The sequence below is a fragment of the Girardinichthys multiradiatus genome, chromosome 19, assembly GCF_021462225.1.
Source record: "Girardinichthys multiradiatus isolate DD_20200921_A chromosome 19, DD_fGirMul_XY1, whole genome shotgun sequence".
Classification (NCBI taxonomy): Eukaryota; Metazoa; Chordata; class Actinopteri; order Cyprinodontiformes; family Goodeidae; genus Girardinichthys; species Girardinichthys multiradiatus.
Window position 1 is genome coordinate 23066523 of NC_061811.1, and position 15831 is coordinate 23082353.

Sequence of the window (15831 nt, forward strand, 5' to 3'; positions counted from 1 at the left end):
GAGCAAGAGTTAGATGGAGAGATGGGGGACAGCTGCCTTACACCCCCAGTTGGTCTCTCTGTTTCTGTAAATGAAGGATGGGCGAGGGGAGGGGCTTGGGTTACCTCAGTGAGCGGTTGTGTTACATTCCTGAGAAGGGAAGGTTGACGGGGGGTGGTTCAACGAGTTGTTGAAAAGAACACAGATGCTTGTCAACAGCCTCTGAGCCAGGGAGCCATCATGCCTTGTGTTAGGCCTGTAGGTCAATGACCTTCTATTACATCGAGACAGAAAGAAAAAAGCAGAAAAACAACAAAAAAAATCCAACCATAAGGTACGAGTCACAGCTCGTCTCTGTAGGAGGGGTCAGCCAAAAGTCTTAAAATTCTGTGAAGCCTTCTTGTCTATATATTCCAAGTAGCAGTTGGGAATCTGATGGTTATCCTTTTCCAAAGCAATAGAAGGAAAATGGAGAGAAAACGACTGGTGCTCTAAGTCCTGTTAAAATGGCCCATTTGATTTAAGGAGTGAAAAGTTCATCAGCTTTATTAATGGGAAGGTATATAAATGAAGTATGAATTACCTGACTTTTATAGAGTGGCGCGAGTGAAACCGGAGTGTCTTATGATATAATGCTTTAGTGAGCTGCTCTGAGTGCTCTGATGAGGAGGCTGAAGAGAGGAGGAGGACGGAGCGAGCAAAGAGAGAAAGAGTGAAGTGTGCTGGAGTCCCAGGAGTCCAAGCGATTAGAAGGTTGTCTGACTGTTGCTAACATACGTGGCTGATCTGGTTTACTTGAAGAGAAGGTCTGTAGTTTCTGGGCTTCTTCTTTGCGTGTCATAAGCTAAGAAATTGGCATTGCAAAAAACAGGGGCAGTCACTTTTGAATGTTTTCAATCATGCACATGCAAAAGCCCATTTATAAACATAGATGTGTGAAAACAAGCTGTATGCGCACACATACACACACACACACACACACACACACACCATCGCACAGTCAGACACTCAAAAATACACATGCTCCCCACCATCCTGTAATAAGCAGGGTAAGCTGAGCTAGCTGATGGTCATCCTCCCATGGGGCTGCTGGGTTGCTGCCAACTTCCTGCCTGCTTTGTCAGTGGATAAAGCGCCTAACAAACAAGAGGGCTGTAGCTAGGCAGGCCAGCCAGGTCAGAAAGGTCACCTTGGCCCCCGGGCAGGATTGAGCCTTAAACCACTGCAACCTGAGGGAAAGACAGAATGGAAGAATGCACTTAAAGATTCAACCTAAAAGCTGCAAAAGCCTTCTCTTCTCCACTCTACACATGCCTTTGCAGTGCTTCATAAAGGCATTTTTAACTCCTGTGACATGTTGAGAAACAATAAGGAAGCAAAAGATCTTGAGGGCATTTGTCAGTCCACACAGCCTTTTGCAGCTAGGTGCCCTTGGGGGTTGAGCAATGACAGAAGAAATCTCTTTGACTCATACTCACTTAGATGAAAGTACAGCACCTAAGATGTGCATTTCTGAAAGGAGATAAACTGTAGTCAGTAACAGAGAACAGACACAACAGGTATGAGTAGAATGATGAATGATTAGGGTTTGGCTGGCTTTATGCCAATGAATGCATCTTTGGTTTGTAGCAGTTATATAAGTCAGTCCTAGTAAAAGGGACACGGTTTGAAGTGTTTGTCTCCTAGAGTCCTGTAAGAATCTCTCTCACATGCATGAGGTAAAAAACGACAGGCATTGGTGGAGGGCAGAAAAAAATTGCCTTCCACCCCAGCTGTCCATTCAGAGGGGGAGAAAATTTGACATGGTTGACTTGAACACATTTAGCATCATTAGCAAACAGGAAGTGTCCCCTGCAGCTGTTTTTTGGTAGGGAATGGGGGTGTTCCTGACTGCAATGTAATGGACAAATGTTACCCACAATGTTTGCCTTTGATTTCTGACCTGAAAACAGAAATTGACATTATAAATGTCCTATGATATCTCCCAAATTGGCTTGACATTCCAATGTGGCCCCCAGGGGTTTCTTGTTTGTCTTCTGTAAGTGGTTGTGCTCTTGTTGTTGTATCCCGAGGCTTACTATTAGAACGCACTGGCCTTTCTCTGGAGAACGTGGAGTCTTAAAGAGACAGAGGGATAGGATAAGAGGAAGAGAGAGGGAGACAGCTAAAAGAGATGCTGGCTGTGCACTGGAATCCCTATTCTCATAAGGATGGAGACCATTGAGGAGCAGAAGCATCAAGTGGAAAGAGATATTGAACACACCCAATTTTTCTTTTAAAATCAAAGATCAGCTCCACTTAACATCGAATGAAGAACACAGCAAAGGGAAAAAGATTAACTTAGAAAGGCTGTGCTTGTTAATACGTACAGAGTAGAGTGTCTGGTTGAGGTACCTCAGTGTCTCATCTTTGCTGCTTGCAGATGTTGTGGTTCTGTTGATATCTTCAAGTAATAACCTTCAGCATGTACTGGAGCAGTTCACAGGCAAGAGTTAAGTGGAGCTGATGAGATTCAGCTCCTCTTGGTCTGAGGCCATAGTTCTTCAATGGAAAAAGGGTGTAAGAATTTGTTTATTTTTGAGGGTCAACCTTTACCTTAAGCAGAGGAGTTTAAATATCTTGGTGTCTTACTCACTAGTGATGGTGGGATGGAGTAGGTGATAGATAGATGGATTGGGGCTTTGTCTGCAGTAAGCTGGGCACTGCTCCAGTCTGTCATGGTGAAGAAAAAACAAGATCCAAGATACAAGTGTATGACATTACCTGAGTTCATATGGTGGTTGTGCTCAGGCTATGACATAGGTTAAGGATCTTCATAATCCAATGGAGCTTGAATTATAGCTGTTTTTTCTCTGGACTGAATGTAGTCAGATAGGTTAGTTGGGGCATTAGATCTGGATACCTCCTGGGCTCCTCTCTCTGGAGGTTTTCCTGGCACATCCCGATAGGAGCAAACCACAGAACATACCCAGAACTCACTGGAGGGAAAATGTTACCTTTTTGGCAAGGGAACACCTAGGGATCCCCCAGAATGAGCAAGAGGGTTTTGCTAGAAAGAGGGATGTCTGTTTTACACTCCGTGACCCAATATCAGAAAAGGGGAAAATAATGAACACTGTTAAGCACTTTTTCTGACAAATGTTTTAAGCAATTTTAAGTTCTAAGTGCTAATTATTTTGTTAGGAGCTTTGTGCTTTCCAAATATTGCTTGAATACTTTGGTATAACTGTATAGGGTCTAATACACATTTGGTAAAATATTAAATATTCAACCATTCACTTTGTAAAAGCTCAACATTTTAGCTTTTATCCAAGGGGCCCTTGTGATATTAAAAGCAAACATCTTTATTCAGAGACTTAATAAATTTTGCTTTTGCACATGGTTTGAATGACTTTATGACTGGCAACAGTAACAGGCGGTGTAGATTTTGTCCCATGTGGGAAAAAATGGGGGTGGGTGCTCTGCTTTGAAGGGCCCACCAGGCCTCTAATGATCTGCTTATAGGTCTTAAAAGTACCTCGCAAAGGCAGGACACCAATTACTTCTCACTTGCAACAAGCGGCATCACAGAGGACTAAAGAACAGGGGAATGATTTTTGAGAATTAGAAAAAAGTGCCAACAACTTAAATGTAGCGAGTAAGGTTGTGTGTTCACATCAGACGAGCCAGAAAGGAAAGAGAAGAACAGAGCTGGGTGCCCCTGAGCAGGCAGTTACCACAACAAAGGCTGCAGACTGGCCTGAAAAAGCATGCCAAATTCCTGCCCTCTAGGACCTGGCTTAAAGGTTGAGTAAAAACTTTGAAATATGTGAATGAGATGAGCTGAGAGTAGGAGACAAAATATGCAGTGGAGTAAGCAGGAAACAAAAGAAGTGGGTTTGGTACCAACTAAAGTGTGCCTATAGGACACAAGAGATCCTGAAATCCCTGCTCTGGATTGTGTTGATGAAATTTTACCTCATGAATTTTGAAGAGATGACTTCAATCTGGGGCTGCACGGTGGCGCAGTTGGTAGCACTGTTGCCTTGCAGCAAAAAGGTCCTGGGTTTGATTCCCGGCCGGGTGTCTTTCTGCATGGAGTTTGCATGTTCTCCCCGTGCATGAGTGGGTTCTCACCGGGTACTCTGGCTTCCTCCCACAGTCCAAAGACATGCCTGTTAGGTTAATTGGTCACTCTAAATTGCCCTTAGGTGTATGAATGAGTGTGTGCATGGTTGTTTGAGTGTTGCCCTGTGATGGACTGGCGACCTGTCCAGGGTGTACCCTGCCTCTCGCCCATAAACTGCTGGAGATAGGCACCAGCTCCCCCGCGACCCACTATGGAATAAGCAGTAGAAAATGACTGACTGACTGACTTTGATCTGCAGGTCAGAAGTCTCACTAGGTCTGCAAAGCAAGTACATAGCTTACAAATACAACTCTGACAGATATATTGGGGAACTTCACTTTGTATTTGTTTGTGAATCTTCAGACTTTGATCTAGGTAACGCATCAGGTTTCAACATTCCTATTCTGATTCTTTTCATCGATCTAAAGCATGTCTTCCTACTCTGTTATACATAATATTGCTGGGCAAAATATCCCCTAAAACATCTTCTTCTGTCTGTTGATCAATTGTTATGTCTGGAGGTGCATTGGGATTGTGTGGGAGTGATTGCTATTTAGCCTCATGGACATTGATACAATCAGATGCCTGTATCTTTACATTCTCCGGGGTGTCTTCCTCACCCTCTCTCAGTTCAGCCCTCCCTCCTTCTCACTCCTCTTCACTCACTTTATTCTTGCTGTAGCTTGGCAAGCAAGCAAGGCGGTTATGGCATAGAGCCTCTCTACAACCTTGCACTGTCTCCAGTGAACATAAATTAATGGTGTAGAGCAAACGGGCTGCTGGCCGGGGTCCAGGAGCTGGCTTCAGGAGCCCAGCCAGCGATTGTTGGGGGGGGGGGGGGGGGGGGTGTACTGCACTGCACTGCACTGCCAAGCAACCTACCAGCCAGCCAGTCAGAGAGGCAGACAGACAGACTGGGGGCCTTTCCCCTATATATTGGATGTTGTAAGCCCCACTTGTTTGCAATCTATTTGCAATCCTCACTGTTTTACTGTCAGAGGGCAGTTCATGGAGAGTGCTTATTGAGTGTAGATGCTTTGGAGTTTGGGGTGGGAGAGACAGAAGCATAGTCCTATGTTGTGAATGTAGATTGTATGAGGTGCAGATGTAAATGTTTAATTTGCTGTTATCTGAGGTTCGCATGCAGTGCTTGCGGTTAGTTGTTTGACATCATGTGAGTTCTGGATCTCTTAGAGTAGTTTGTGTGTGTGTGTGTGTGTGTGTGTTCTTGTACTTGTTGCTGAGTGAGAACCATTTTTCGTATTCTTATCACAAAGTGAGGACATTTTGACAAAGTGAGGAAATTTTTCTGGTCCTCACTTTTTCAAATTCCGTTCTTGGGACAGGGGTTAGGTTTAGGACTAGGGTATGAATTGAGTTATTGTTAGGGTTAGGGTTAGTGTTAGGGCCAGGGTTAGGCACTAAAAATCAAGGAAAATTAATGGAAGTCAATGGAAGTAACTGAAATGTCCTCATAAAGATAGTAAAACACGGATGTGTGTGTGTGTGTGTGTGTTCTTGTCTTGGCATCACAGTGAGAACCATTTTCCCGATTTCACCATCACATTGAGGACCGTTTCTACCAAAGTAAGGACAATTTGCTGGTCCTCACGACCTATTTTGGTAACGGTTAGGTTTAGGACTAAGGTGTGAATTGACTTTAGGTTAAGGTTAGGGTTAGGCATGCACTGGTAATAGTTAGGTTTAGGGTTGTTGTCAGGGTTAGGGCATAGAAAGGGTTGAAAATGACTGAAAATCAATGGAAGTCAATGGGAGTCAACACATGGTCCTCACTACATATAGCAAAACAAGAGTGTGTGTGTGTGTGTGTGTGTGTGTGTGTGTGTGTGTGTGTGCAGAAAGGTTGAGGAATTGAGTCGATTCGACATTCTTGACCCATTTCTGACTGTTGTCAGGAAGCAATGTTGTTCCTAGAGGAATAAAACAAACCCCCACCTCCACCTACAAAAATCTGCACAGAAGAGGGGAGAAAGCAAATACTGAGTACAAAATATAGATGAAACTGAAAAGGTAAAAAAAAAAAACAGCTTTATTTCTGCAGGTTTTATCATGCTTTTACACAGTGTCCTGCAAAAATTTCAATGTCCCTGCAACTCTTTTACATTATGTCGGGTTACAATGTCAAATTTCCCAGTTTTTTATTGGGAATTCATGTGATAGACCAACAGAGTAATGCATGTGTAATGCATAAGTGTAATTTTGAAGGAAAATTATACATTGTTTTTTATATTTAAGTTACCATTAAAACTCTAAGGGGGTATAGAGCCCCTTTGATTCTGGTACACTTAAACAAAATGTATGGTCCCCCGCAGCCTTTAAAAGTCACCTCTGCATCAACCTAAAGACACCATTCCCACACTAAAACATGGTGGTGACAGCTTCATGCTGCTGGGATGCTTTAGAGCAGAGGTTCACCTTCCAGCAAACCAGCCACTCTAAACATACAGCCAGAGCTACAATGGAAGGGTTTAGATCAAAGCATATTCATCCATTAGAATGGCCTAGTCAAAGTCCAGACCTAAATCCAGTTAAGAACCTGTGCCAGGACTTATAAATCGCTATCCACAGATGCTTTCCATCAAAACTGAAATGAGCTAAATGGAGAAATTCTTCTTCTACGATACCAAATGAAGTTGGACTCAGTGCAAGGTAACACTGCGCTATATGCACTGATTGTTTTCGAAAACTTGTGCTGAATTTATTTGACATATCTGTTTAATCTTTCATTAATGCTGATATGCATTCAATCTCATTGTCATTTGTCAAAGAAGCCAATCATAATATTATTAACTATGGCAACTTGATATTTAAAATGTGCCAATCTTACCCCGGCTTCATGCAGAATCCATATTAAAATGTCAGTCCTTCATTTGTTCCTGACAGTGAATATTATTATCATCCTCCAGTCACTTTGATTAAAAACAAATAAGATTCCAATCAATGTGTGAATGCAATATTCCTCTAGAACTTGACACAAAAGTCATAATGTAGCTGATCAATGACAAAGAAAATCACTTTTGAATAGCATTTTGTAGGTTTATTTTCCAAAATGAATGAACACTTCACTAAATAGAAGATAAAGATGCAGATTATCTAAAATCCCTATCCAATAGACAAAATAACTGGGATTTAATCACAGAAGTCATCCTGAGAAAATCCTTTGTGTTGCCATGGCACTGGAGATAAACAGCCAATGGCCTGTGATTTCCTGGGAGTCATTAGCATGGAATAGGTTTGCAAGCCACTGCAACCTTGTGACCTGGCTCCATAACTCATGTCACACACTGATGATGTAATTAATCAATGGAGGTGCACCGGCTGCGAGGGGGGGCTGCATGATCAGTGGGTGGAGTGAAAGCATCGGAGCTGGAAAAGTGGTGGGGGTTTCAAGGAGCAGTCCGGATAATGATTGGGCTGTGGGATTTGATGACGGCTGCAAATAGGTGTCAGGAGAGTACGAAAGTGATATATAGCAAACTGGGTGTTGAATGAGTAGATGGGAGTCAGCGTGGGTGGAAGGTGTGCTGTGAAGTAAGAGTTGTCCAGCGGTACATGTGGTTATTATGTGTGGTGTGTGTTAAAATGCCAAGCTGGGCTCAGGGGGGGGTTTAAGGACCATACCCAGCAGATGATAGAGCTACCTCAGCTTGTAATGTTCAGAAGCCAATAGGGCTATTACTTCCAGGCTTATCAGAGAGCAGGGAGCACATCAAACCCTGCAATTTAGCCAGCAGTCAGTCACACATACAAATATGCAGACATAGCTTGATTCTTTGATGAATGGCAGTGTGATCCACCTGTGTGTGAATTCATACAACAGATTGTTAGAACAAGGTGACATGTAGATTGATTGTATGTCCTTTTGTTTTAAACAGATTTCTGCATAAATAACAGTGGTTTCAATTCTTGTGCTGCTCCGAAACAAATTAAAATTGACTAAAATTATTTGCAGACTGTTTTATGTCTTGCAGTAAAACCCTGTAAGGAGATCAGCTTTGGTGTTTTTAACTGAACATATTGAATGGATCCAAAGCTATTTGGGAGGTTATCAATACTCTCTTTGTTCTTCCAGTGTGTTTGTTTTTCAGTCATTAAATAATCATGTCATGGTGTCCCCAGAGAGTTGGAAACATTTCCAGAAGTGAACACATCAGACATGACTACTTTCTTTTCAAATCTGAGAAGATTTTTTGTGCTTATTGGCTGATTTAAAATTATTCATTTAACTTATTGTTCCAATTACCATTAACAGGTTATTCTAATCTCTAATTTCTCCAATTTTACCGCAATCTTTTAAGGCCCAGAATGTCATATTGCTTGAATTAGCCTTGAATCATAAAATATGTGTGTGTATCAGCTACAATGGAAGGGCAAACATTTTAGGATGCAGAGAAAATTAGTACTTTCATTTGTGTGAATGAAACTCTTTCTGCTTTTTAAAAGCATTTATATCACATTGAATTTTTTCCTATTACATCAGGTAATAACCACAAACGTCAATGTATTTCATTGGGATTTTATGTTAGACCAGATTTTTATTTCAACAATAAAAATTAAGAAAAGTGTGGCATGTATTTGTGTTCAACTCATGTTAATACATTGTTGAACTACTCTTGGCTGTAATTACAGCTTCAAGTCTTTTGGGACATGTCCTTACCAGCTAGACACTGAAATATTTGGCCTATTCGTCTTTGCAAAATAGCTCAAAATCAGTCAGGGAGACTGGAGAATATACATTTGTAAATTTCAGCACAGGTTACCAATTAGATATAGGTCTGAACTCTGAGTAGGCCGTTTTAACACATGTATTTTCTTGGATCTAAGCCATTTTATTTAGCATCTTCTAACAGATTTTCTCACACGATTCCCCTGTGTTTGGCTCAGTTCATCTCCTCATCAACTCATCAGATTTCCTGTTCCTGCTGATGAAAAACCTCCACACAGCATGATGTTGCCACCGCCATGTTTCGCCGAGGGGATGGTGTGTTAATCATGTTTTACCGTAGGGATGTTGTCCTGAGGCTAAAGTATCATATTCCTCCCACTTTTATGCACTACTCAGAGTTTGTCTATGACATAAAATCCCACTTGAATGCATATAGGTTAGCAGTTGTTGTGACAATGTGTTAACAACGTTTAAGGGGTGTAAATGCTTTTACAAGTTATTGTACTTTGTGTGCAAACCTGGCTGTGCATCTGTTAAAACATCTTGTAGCATTGCAGGCAGAGGAAAGGAGATCATCAGAGAGCCGGAGGAGGAATGGGTTAAAGGGTAAGGCCTGGAAGAGGCATGAGCTGGACAGAATAGGATTTTTTTCTTTTACTGTCATGTCTAGAGTAAATCTCCTTACTCAGGGGTTTTGTGTGCAAGGGGGCTTTAACGTCCCCACTCTCCTTGATGAGACATCTTTCTTGTTTGTTCAAACCATTCATTACGCGGTGGCCGCTGGACGAGCTGTGCCGCTGGCCGGCGTATTTATCACCGGGCTAGAGCGCGCTCTGGCTGACAAAAGGCAATTGATGAACTGGTCTGAGGCTGAGACGGTGAGGAAGCCTTATTACAATGTAAATGACCAACTCCCATTTCCAATCTAGGCAAAACCTAAACCCCTTCCCTGCCAAGGTATCTTGACCTAAGAATCTGTCTGTGGTTGTTCCTGTGCACATGTGGATATGTCTGTGCTTGCTCTTACTTCTGCAAGAGAGTTTAGATGAACAGAAAGGAAGCACAGAGGTTTAAGGGGCAGGGGAAAATAGGCTGCACTCCGGAATCAAGTTGCTGCTGAGAGGAGGTGCACAAATAAGGTAAACATGCAGATGTAGACGTCTTTTTTCTCTCTACACACTCATCTTCTCTTTAAAAACAACCTTCATTTGTGCAAACACACTTACAACCACACAATAACTCTGTCAGAGCTAGCCAAGGAAATGTCAGCACCTGGCAATCAGAAATTGCATTTCTATGCAAGCATTATCAGTGTTCCTTTGTTAATGATTTTAGCATATTAAAAGGGACTGTGTATACAAGTACAAATCAGATTAATCCTCCTCTGTGGCGGGGACTCATTATTTGTCCAATCTTAGTCTTGTTTGTTATTAATTGAGCACATTCCTTCAACCATTTTTTTTTTAATCTATCCTTTAATTAAAACATTGAAACAGGCAGGACTACCTGAAAAGTGTAATCCTTCTCCATATTGATATGAATTCTCACTTACATCAGTTATTTCTGCAGTAAATGAGAAAATGCTTCTTGAACAACTGTTATCGCGTCATGTTAAATTGGATTCAATTAGCACAAGCCAGTCGAGCATTACTAGCTGTGGAATTTGAAATGTAAAATGACGAGGCCAAAGTTTTGACTATTGGAGGTGTTTACAGTTGGGTTCTTTTTGCTGGAAAGAGGGGAACGTGTGTCAGTGATGCCTAAAACCATCTGAATATAGAGAGGGATTAAACATCACATTTTCAAAGGGACTTTTTCTATGTTTTGATTTGCAGGTGTCATGCCTGTGAAGGTTTTCATGCCCCTGTGTGTATTTCTGTTTGCACATGCTTTCTGTGTGCATGCACAGTGGTGAATGAAACACATAGTGTCTCATTTGTTTCGTTTGCGTGCGCTCCGACTCCTAATCTGGCCCTTAAAGACATCTGTCACCAGCGATCACTGTTGTTTTGTCATGCTTCATAGCAGGCCCAGGGGGAGCAAGACAGCCCAAGGTCTGCCATTTATATCAACCAATGTTTTTTAGATTAGACCTGACACAAATAGTTTCATTGCAGCCCTTGTCAGAGATTTCCATTTTCAGGTAAAAGTCCTGGCAGAGCTGTGGAGGAGATTTCACAGTATTCAGTTCCTTTGGAATTAGCTTGTATTCAGCTGCTCTCGATGAAAAAGCCACCACTAGGATACATGTCAGACATTCAAGGAAAGATAAACGTATTTGCTGCAAATCTGCTCCCACTCATTTTGTTGCTTGGCATTATGAAAGGATTATCAGACACCACAATATCTGTGTTGGGCCTGCTGTGAAGTCCTGTCATCGTGCATATGTCTGTAAGTGCCTTCTTTAAGTCTGTGTGCAATGCATATGTTTAGTATGCGCCCTATATATTTTTAACTTTTTTTTTTTTTCGTGTGGGCAGGCTGGGGATTTGAAACAGGGTTATTATAGTTAACAGTTTTGCCAAACTTGTTTGGCCACCTTTGACTGGTTTAACACAGAATTTTGAGCGTGATTGTGTGCAAGACGTCCTGAATGTCCATACCGTGTAAGGGAGTGGCAGGGTTGGATGGATGTCACAAGTAGGTGCAGTCTTAGATTACACAATGCAACAAACACAGGAACATATTCTATGCATATAGTAAAGTGCAGTGGCAGGCAACTAGACTAATACAGCGCCCAGCAAAAGTGTTCCTACCTCTTGAATTCTTCATAGTTTGTCATCTTATAAACACAAACTTTAATGTATTTTATTGAGATTTTACCTGATAGATCAACGCAAAGTATTACATTCAGTAGTGCATGGTGAAACATAATTATAGCAACACCATGGTTTTTGAACTACTGGTACAAGTTTTTTGGTTATATCTCCACCAGCTTTGCAAAGTTAGAGAAATGTTTACCCATTTTTCTTTGTAAAACATCTTAAGGTCATTCATATTAGATAAGGAGCATCTCTGAATATCAGTTTATAATTCTTGGCACAGATTATTTATAGTATTTAGGTCTGGACTTTGACTTGGCCTTTCTAACACATGGATATGCATTGATCTAAATCATCTTATTTTAGCTCTGCTTGTATGTTTAAGGTAGTTGTCCTACTAGAAGGTAAACATCCGCCCAATCTCAAATGTTTTGCAGCCTTTGACAGGTATTCTTCCAGAATATTTCTATTGTTTTGGAACACAAGGTTTGGTTTGCATATGAACAGCTAATAAATGCCAAAGGCAGTTACTAATGAAGTTAATAATTCTGATCAAAATTACTAAGCTTGGCACCACCTGCTCTCAGCTCTCAGCCTCTGGCAGATATTGTTTATGAATACCTATCTGGTGAGGTGTGGTAACATAAAACAATGGATGAAGGAGTGAATTCGCACACTATCATTCTCAAACAGCCAGCCCTGCACACATATACAGACTAAACAAACAACTTCTCTCCAAAATTCAAGAATTTATTATCATAATACTTTAACCTCCAGTTAATTCTTCAGTCAACCATCTCTTTACCTAGGCTAGTAACATTCAACTAAACTACAAAGTAAAAATGAAAAGAATAAAGAAAATTAATAATGTATGGAAAAAAAATAGTAAAATGAAAAATAAGACGAAACACTAATAAAACTAAGACGATGCAGTGATATCATAGTTCAGTGTAAATATGTATGTTTTGCTAACAAAGCAAAACACAACAAAATAGACAACACTAAAATTGTTTTATTCTAAAACAATTTTCTCTGCCCAGACACCACCTCTTACATAAACTGTTCTGATGAACAGGAGGATGGCCAATAGGACAAGTGAGTTGGGTGGCGGCCTGCTCAATCCCGTGCACATGCCAGGCATTTAGAACTGCAGTTTCAATGTCGTCTCCTTCAGGCGGTAGGGAAAAAAATGCTTCCTTGACACAGGGACACCATCTATTCTTTGGGAATCTTTGGCTTAGATTCTTTATTGTGGGAGCTCCAACAGAAAGGTCAAGGTGGCTAGTCTTATTTTCATTCGGAGTACAGTCACCGGATACTCAGCAGATTGTACTTTACTTTGGATCCAAGGTTTCTTTGAAGATGCAGTCTTTTACTCGACCGGCGAGATCAAGACATTCACGCATATGTCACCCCTTGTCTGCAGAGGTTGCTGCAGACAAAAAGGAAGAATACCTCTATGACATCATGGGAATTTGAGCTGTGAAACTTTTCCTCCCTGGGAGCTGTCATTAAAATGGGTTAATGCTGTGCATTCTGGGATTCAGAGTTTTTATCAGTCTCTTTTGTTCTATGTGTGTAGTTCAGTCCTTTTGTTTCTCCCATGACTGGGCCCAACACTGTATTTAGCTAGGCTCCCCTAGCCCAGTCTGTTAAATTAGGTGGACAATAAAGACTTCTTGGACTTGCACTTGTGCAATACTCTTTCTACTTCACTATTTTGCTCCACTTGGCTTTGGCCTGTCACATAAAAGTCCAATTAAATACATTGAGGTTTTTAGCTAAATATTTTGAAATCAAGTATGCTCATAGATTTTCCTGTTAATGTTTAGATCAAAGTGGCTCATGTGTGTTTGTTTTTTTTTCTGTCTGTTTTCTCCTGCAGCACCCGTACCCCTCTGAAGAGCAGAAGAAGCAGCTAGCCCAAGACACAGGCCTCACCATCTTACAAGTAAACAACTGGTGAGTCAAGATTCCCGCCTGCCCTATCTCCACCACCAGCATCGTTCTGCCTTTTATTCTCAAAAGCTTTTGCCTCCACATCTACCCACCAGCCATGACAGCTAATACTCCTAAAGTGTGAAAACCGTTTATGAACATCCCTCCCCATCATACAGAGACAGACACACACACTCACAGACAGAGACACACACAACCTTTGTGGCATCATTATGTTTGAGCTACTGAGCTGTTCTGGTGTTATCCGTACAGTGTTCTGCAGTGGAGACTGTGATCTTTGCAGTTTGATGCATATGTATTCAGCTGGATATATTGAAAGAACCAGACCGACATCATAAGGTTTCCCTACAGCCCCCATGCTTACCCCACCCCTTCATCCAAAAACATACCTAGCATTGCCACTGATGCCACACAACAGGCAAAACTGTCTTCCACCCCCTCCCCATTTTACGCAAGCTATATGGTGGATTAAGGTTTCGGTGGCCTGGCCAGCAGGGTCTTTGTAGATGGCTTAGCACATAACTGGGGGTGGTGGATTAAATAAACTGATCACAGAAGCAAAGAAATGATACAGGAATTACTTATCAAAATACAAGCCCAGGTTTTATCAGGGGCTTAATTTTGTTCAGTACATTCTCAGGGTGATGTTCAGATTAATTGAACTGACAGCTTCCTTTCAAAATTCCGGGAAGGTATTTGCACGGATTTCAGGTCTTACACAAACTTAATTATATGGAGCCCCATTTTATCATTCTAATTCCATGTAGCGGGGGGTTCTATTTACAAATGACAAGTCTGTGCCTTTTATTCACAGCTTTCCTTAATATACTTATCAAAGCAGGTTCATTTACAAAGTGCTCTATCTGTTGGATACAGGCAGGCCGACATTAACGAAGCTTTTAGGTTTATCAGACTCGCAGCCCGACAAGTCACCCGAGGGTCAATTGATTTTTTGGTTCTGTGATTCATTTTTTTTTCTCATTTTTACCGGATCACAATGAGAAACATGCCTGCAGAATTAGCCGGGTTTGTCAGCCTTATCTTTCAGCCCCCACCCTCCCCCTCCCCCAACACCTCCCTTCCTTTTTCTCCCACCGTCCAACCTAAAATGGCTCTGTCTCTCTTACATACCTTTTTGCTTTATTCCCTTATAGCCAGAGGAAGTCAAGCTACTTAAATTGGCCACAGGAACTGTTGTTATCAGACTTTAATGCACCCTACAGTGTGGATAGCATTTCAATTACACCAGTAACCAAAGATTAGCCAACGCTTGCCTGTTTCATGCCTCATGCCACGTTGTGCACCTTACCTACAGGAGCAGAAAATTGAGTTGCCTTGCCTATGTCATGGTGATTAATGCAGAAATACTCAGCTAAACTGGGAGGAGAGAGACAGAGTAACAGATAAAAATAGATAGACATAGGTGGAGTCCCTCTGTTATCTTTATTCATTAAATTTAAACATCAAATGTATTTTATCCAAACACATCTTCAGAAGCCTTGCAAAAGTGTATATGCCCTTTTAATCTTTTGCCATTTTGTTTTATTATGACCACAAACTTTGTCTGAAATAAGCACATTTGGTTAATCTAATAAAGAAGCACATGTATTCCATTGGGGTTTTACATCACAGACAAACACAAACTAAGTGGAAGGAAAATTATTAATGTTTTCAAATATGTTTACAAGTAAAACTCTCAAAATTGTATTTTGGATATTTATTCAGACCACCTGAGTCAATATGTTGTAAAATCACATTTTGCTGCAATTATAACTGGAGATCTTTTTCAGGTGTGTCTCAACCTGCTTAGCACATAAATATACTGAAATGTTAGTTAATTATTTTTTGCAAAACAGCTCAAACTCTATTAAATTGGATGGAAATCTTTGTTAAACAGTTAAAGTGGATTAAAGTCTGGACTCTTGGTGGGCCAGTCTACCAGGTGATGATACATTGATCTAAACATTTTCATTGTAGCTCCTGCTGTATGTGTAAGGCTTTTGCCCTACTGGAAGGTGAACCTCCACCTCAGTCCCAACTCTTATACAGCCTCTAACAGTTTCTCCTCCATCATTACCTTGCATTCAGCTCCATCCATCCTCCCGTCAACCCTGTCCAGCTTTGGTGTCCCAGCTAAAAAAAAGCATCCCTACAGCATAATGCTTCCACCACCGTGCTTCCCTGTGGAAAGCATATGTGCAGAACAATCTTTAAGACTTGCCACTGATTTTGAACGGATTTATGTGTGTAATTTAATTGAACAATTAACTAATTATGCACAAATGAAGAATTGGCTTCACTGGATTTTATATAGAGCTTTGAGAGTAATGAGAGTT

General features: G+C 41.2%; 1 protein-coding gene across 1 annotated transcript in view; it reads left to right on the forward strand.

Moving 5' to 3' along the window:
* meis2a (Meis homeobox 2a) overlaps positions 1 to 15831 on the forward strand; it is a 99853-nt gene that overhangs the window by 52929 nt on the left and 31093 nt on the right. The window contains exon 9 of the mRNA XM_047345266.1: positions 13422 to 13498. Within this exon, the coding sequence (XP_047201222.1) occupies positions 13422 to 13498 (77 nt within the window). The remainder of the gene's footprint in view (positions 1 to 13421; positions 13499 to 15831) is intronic.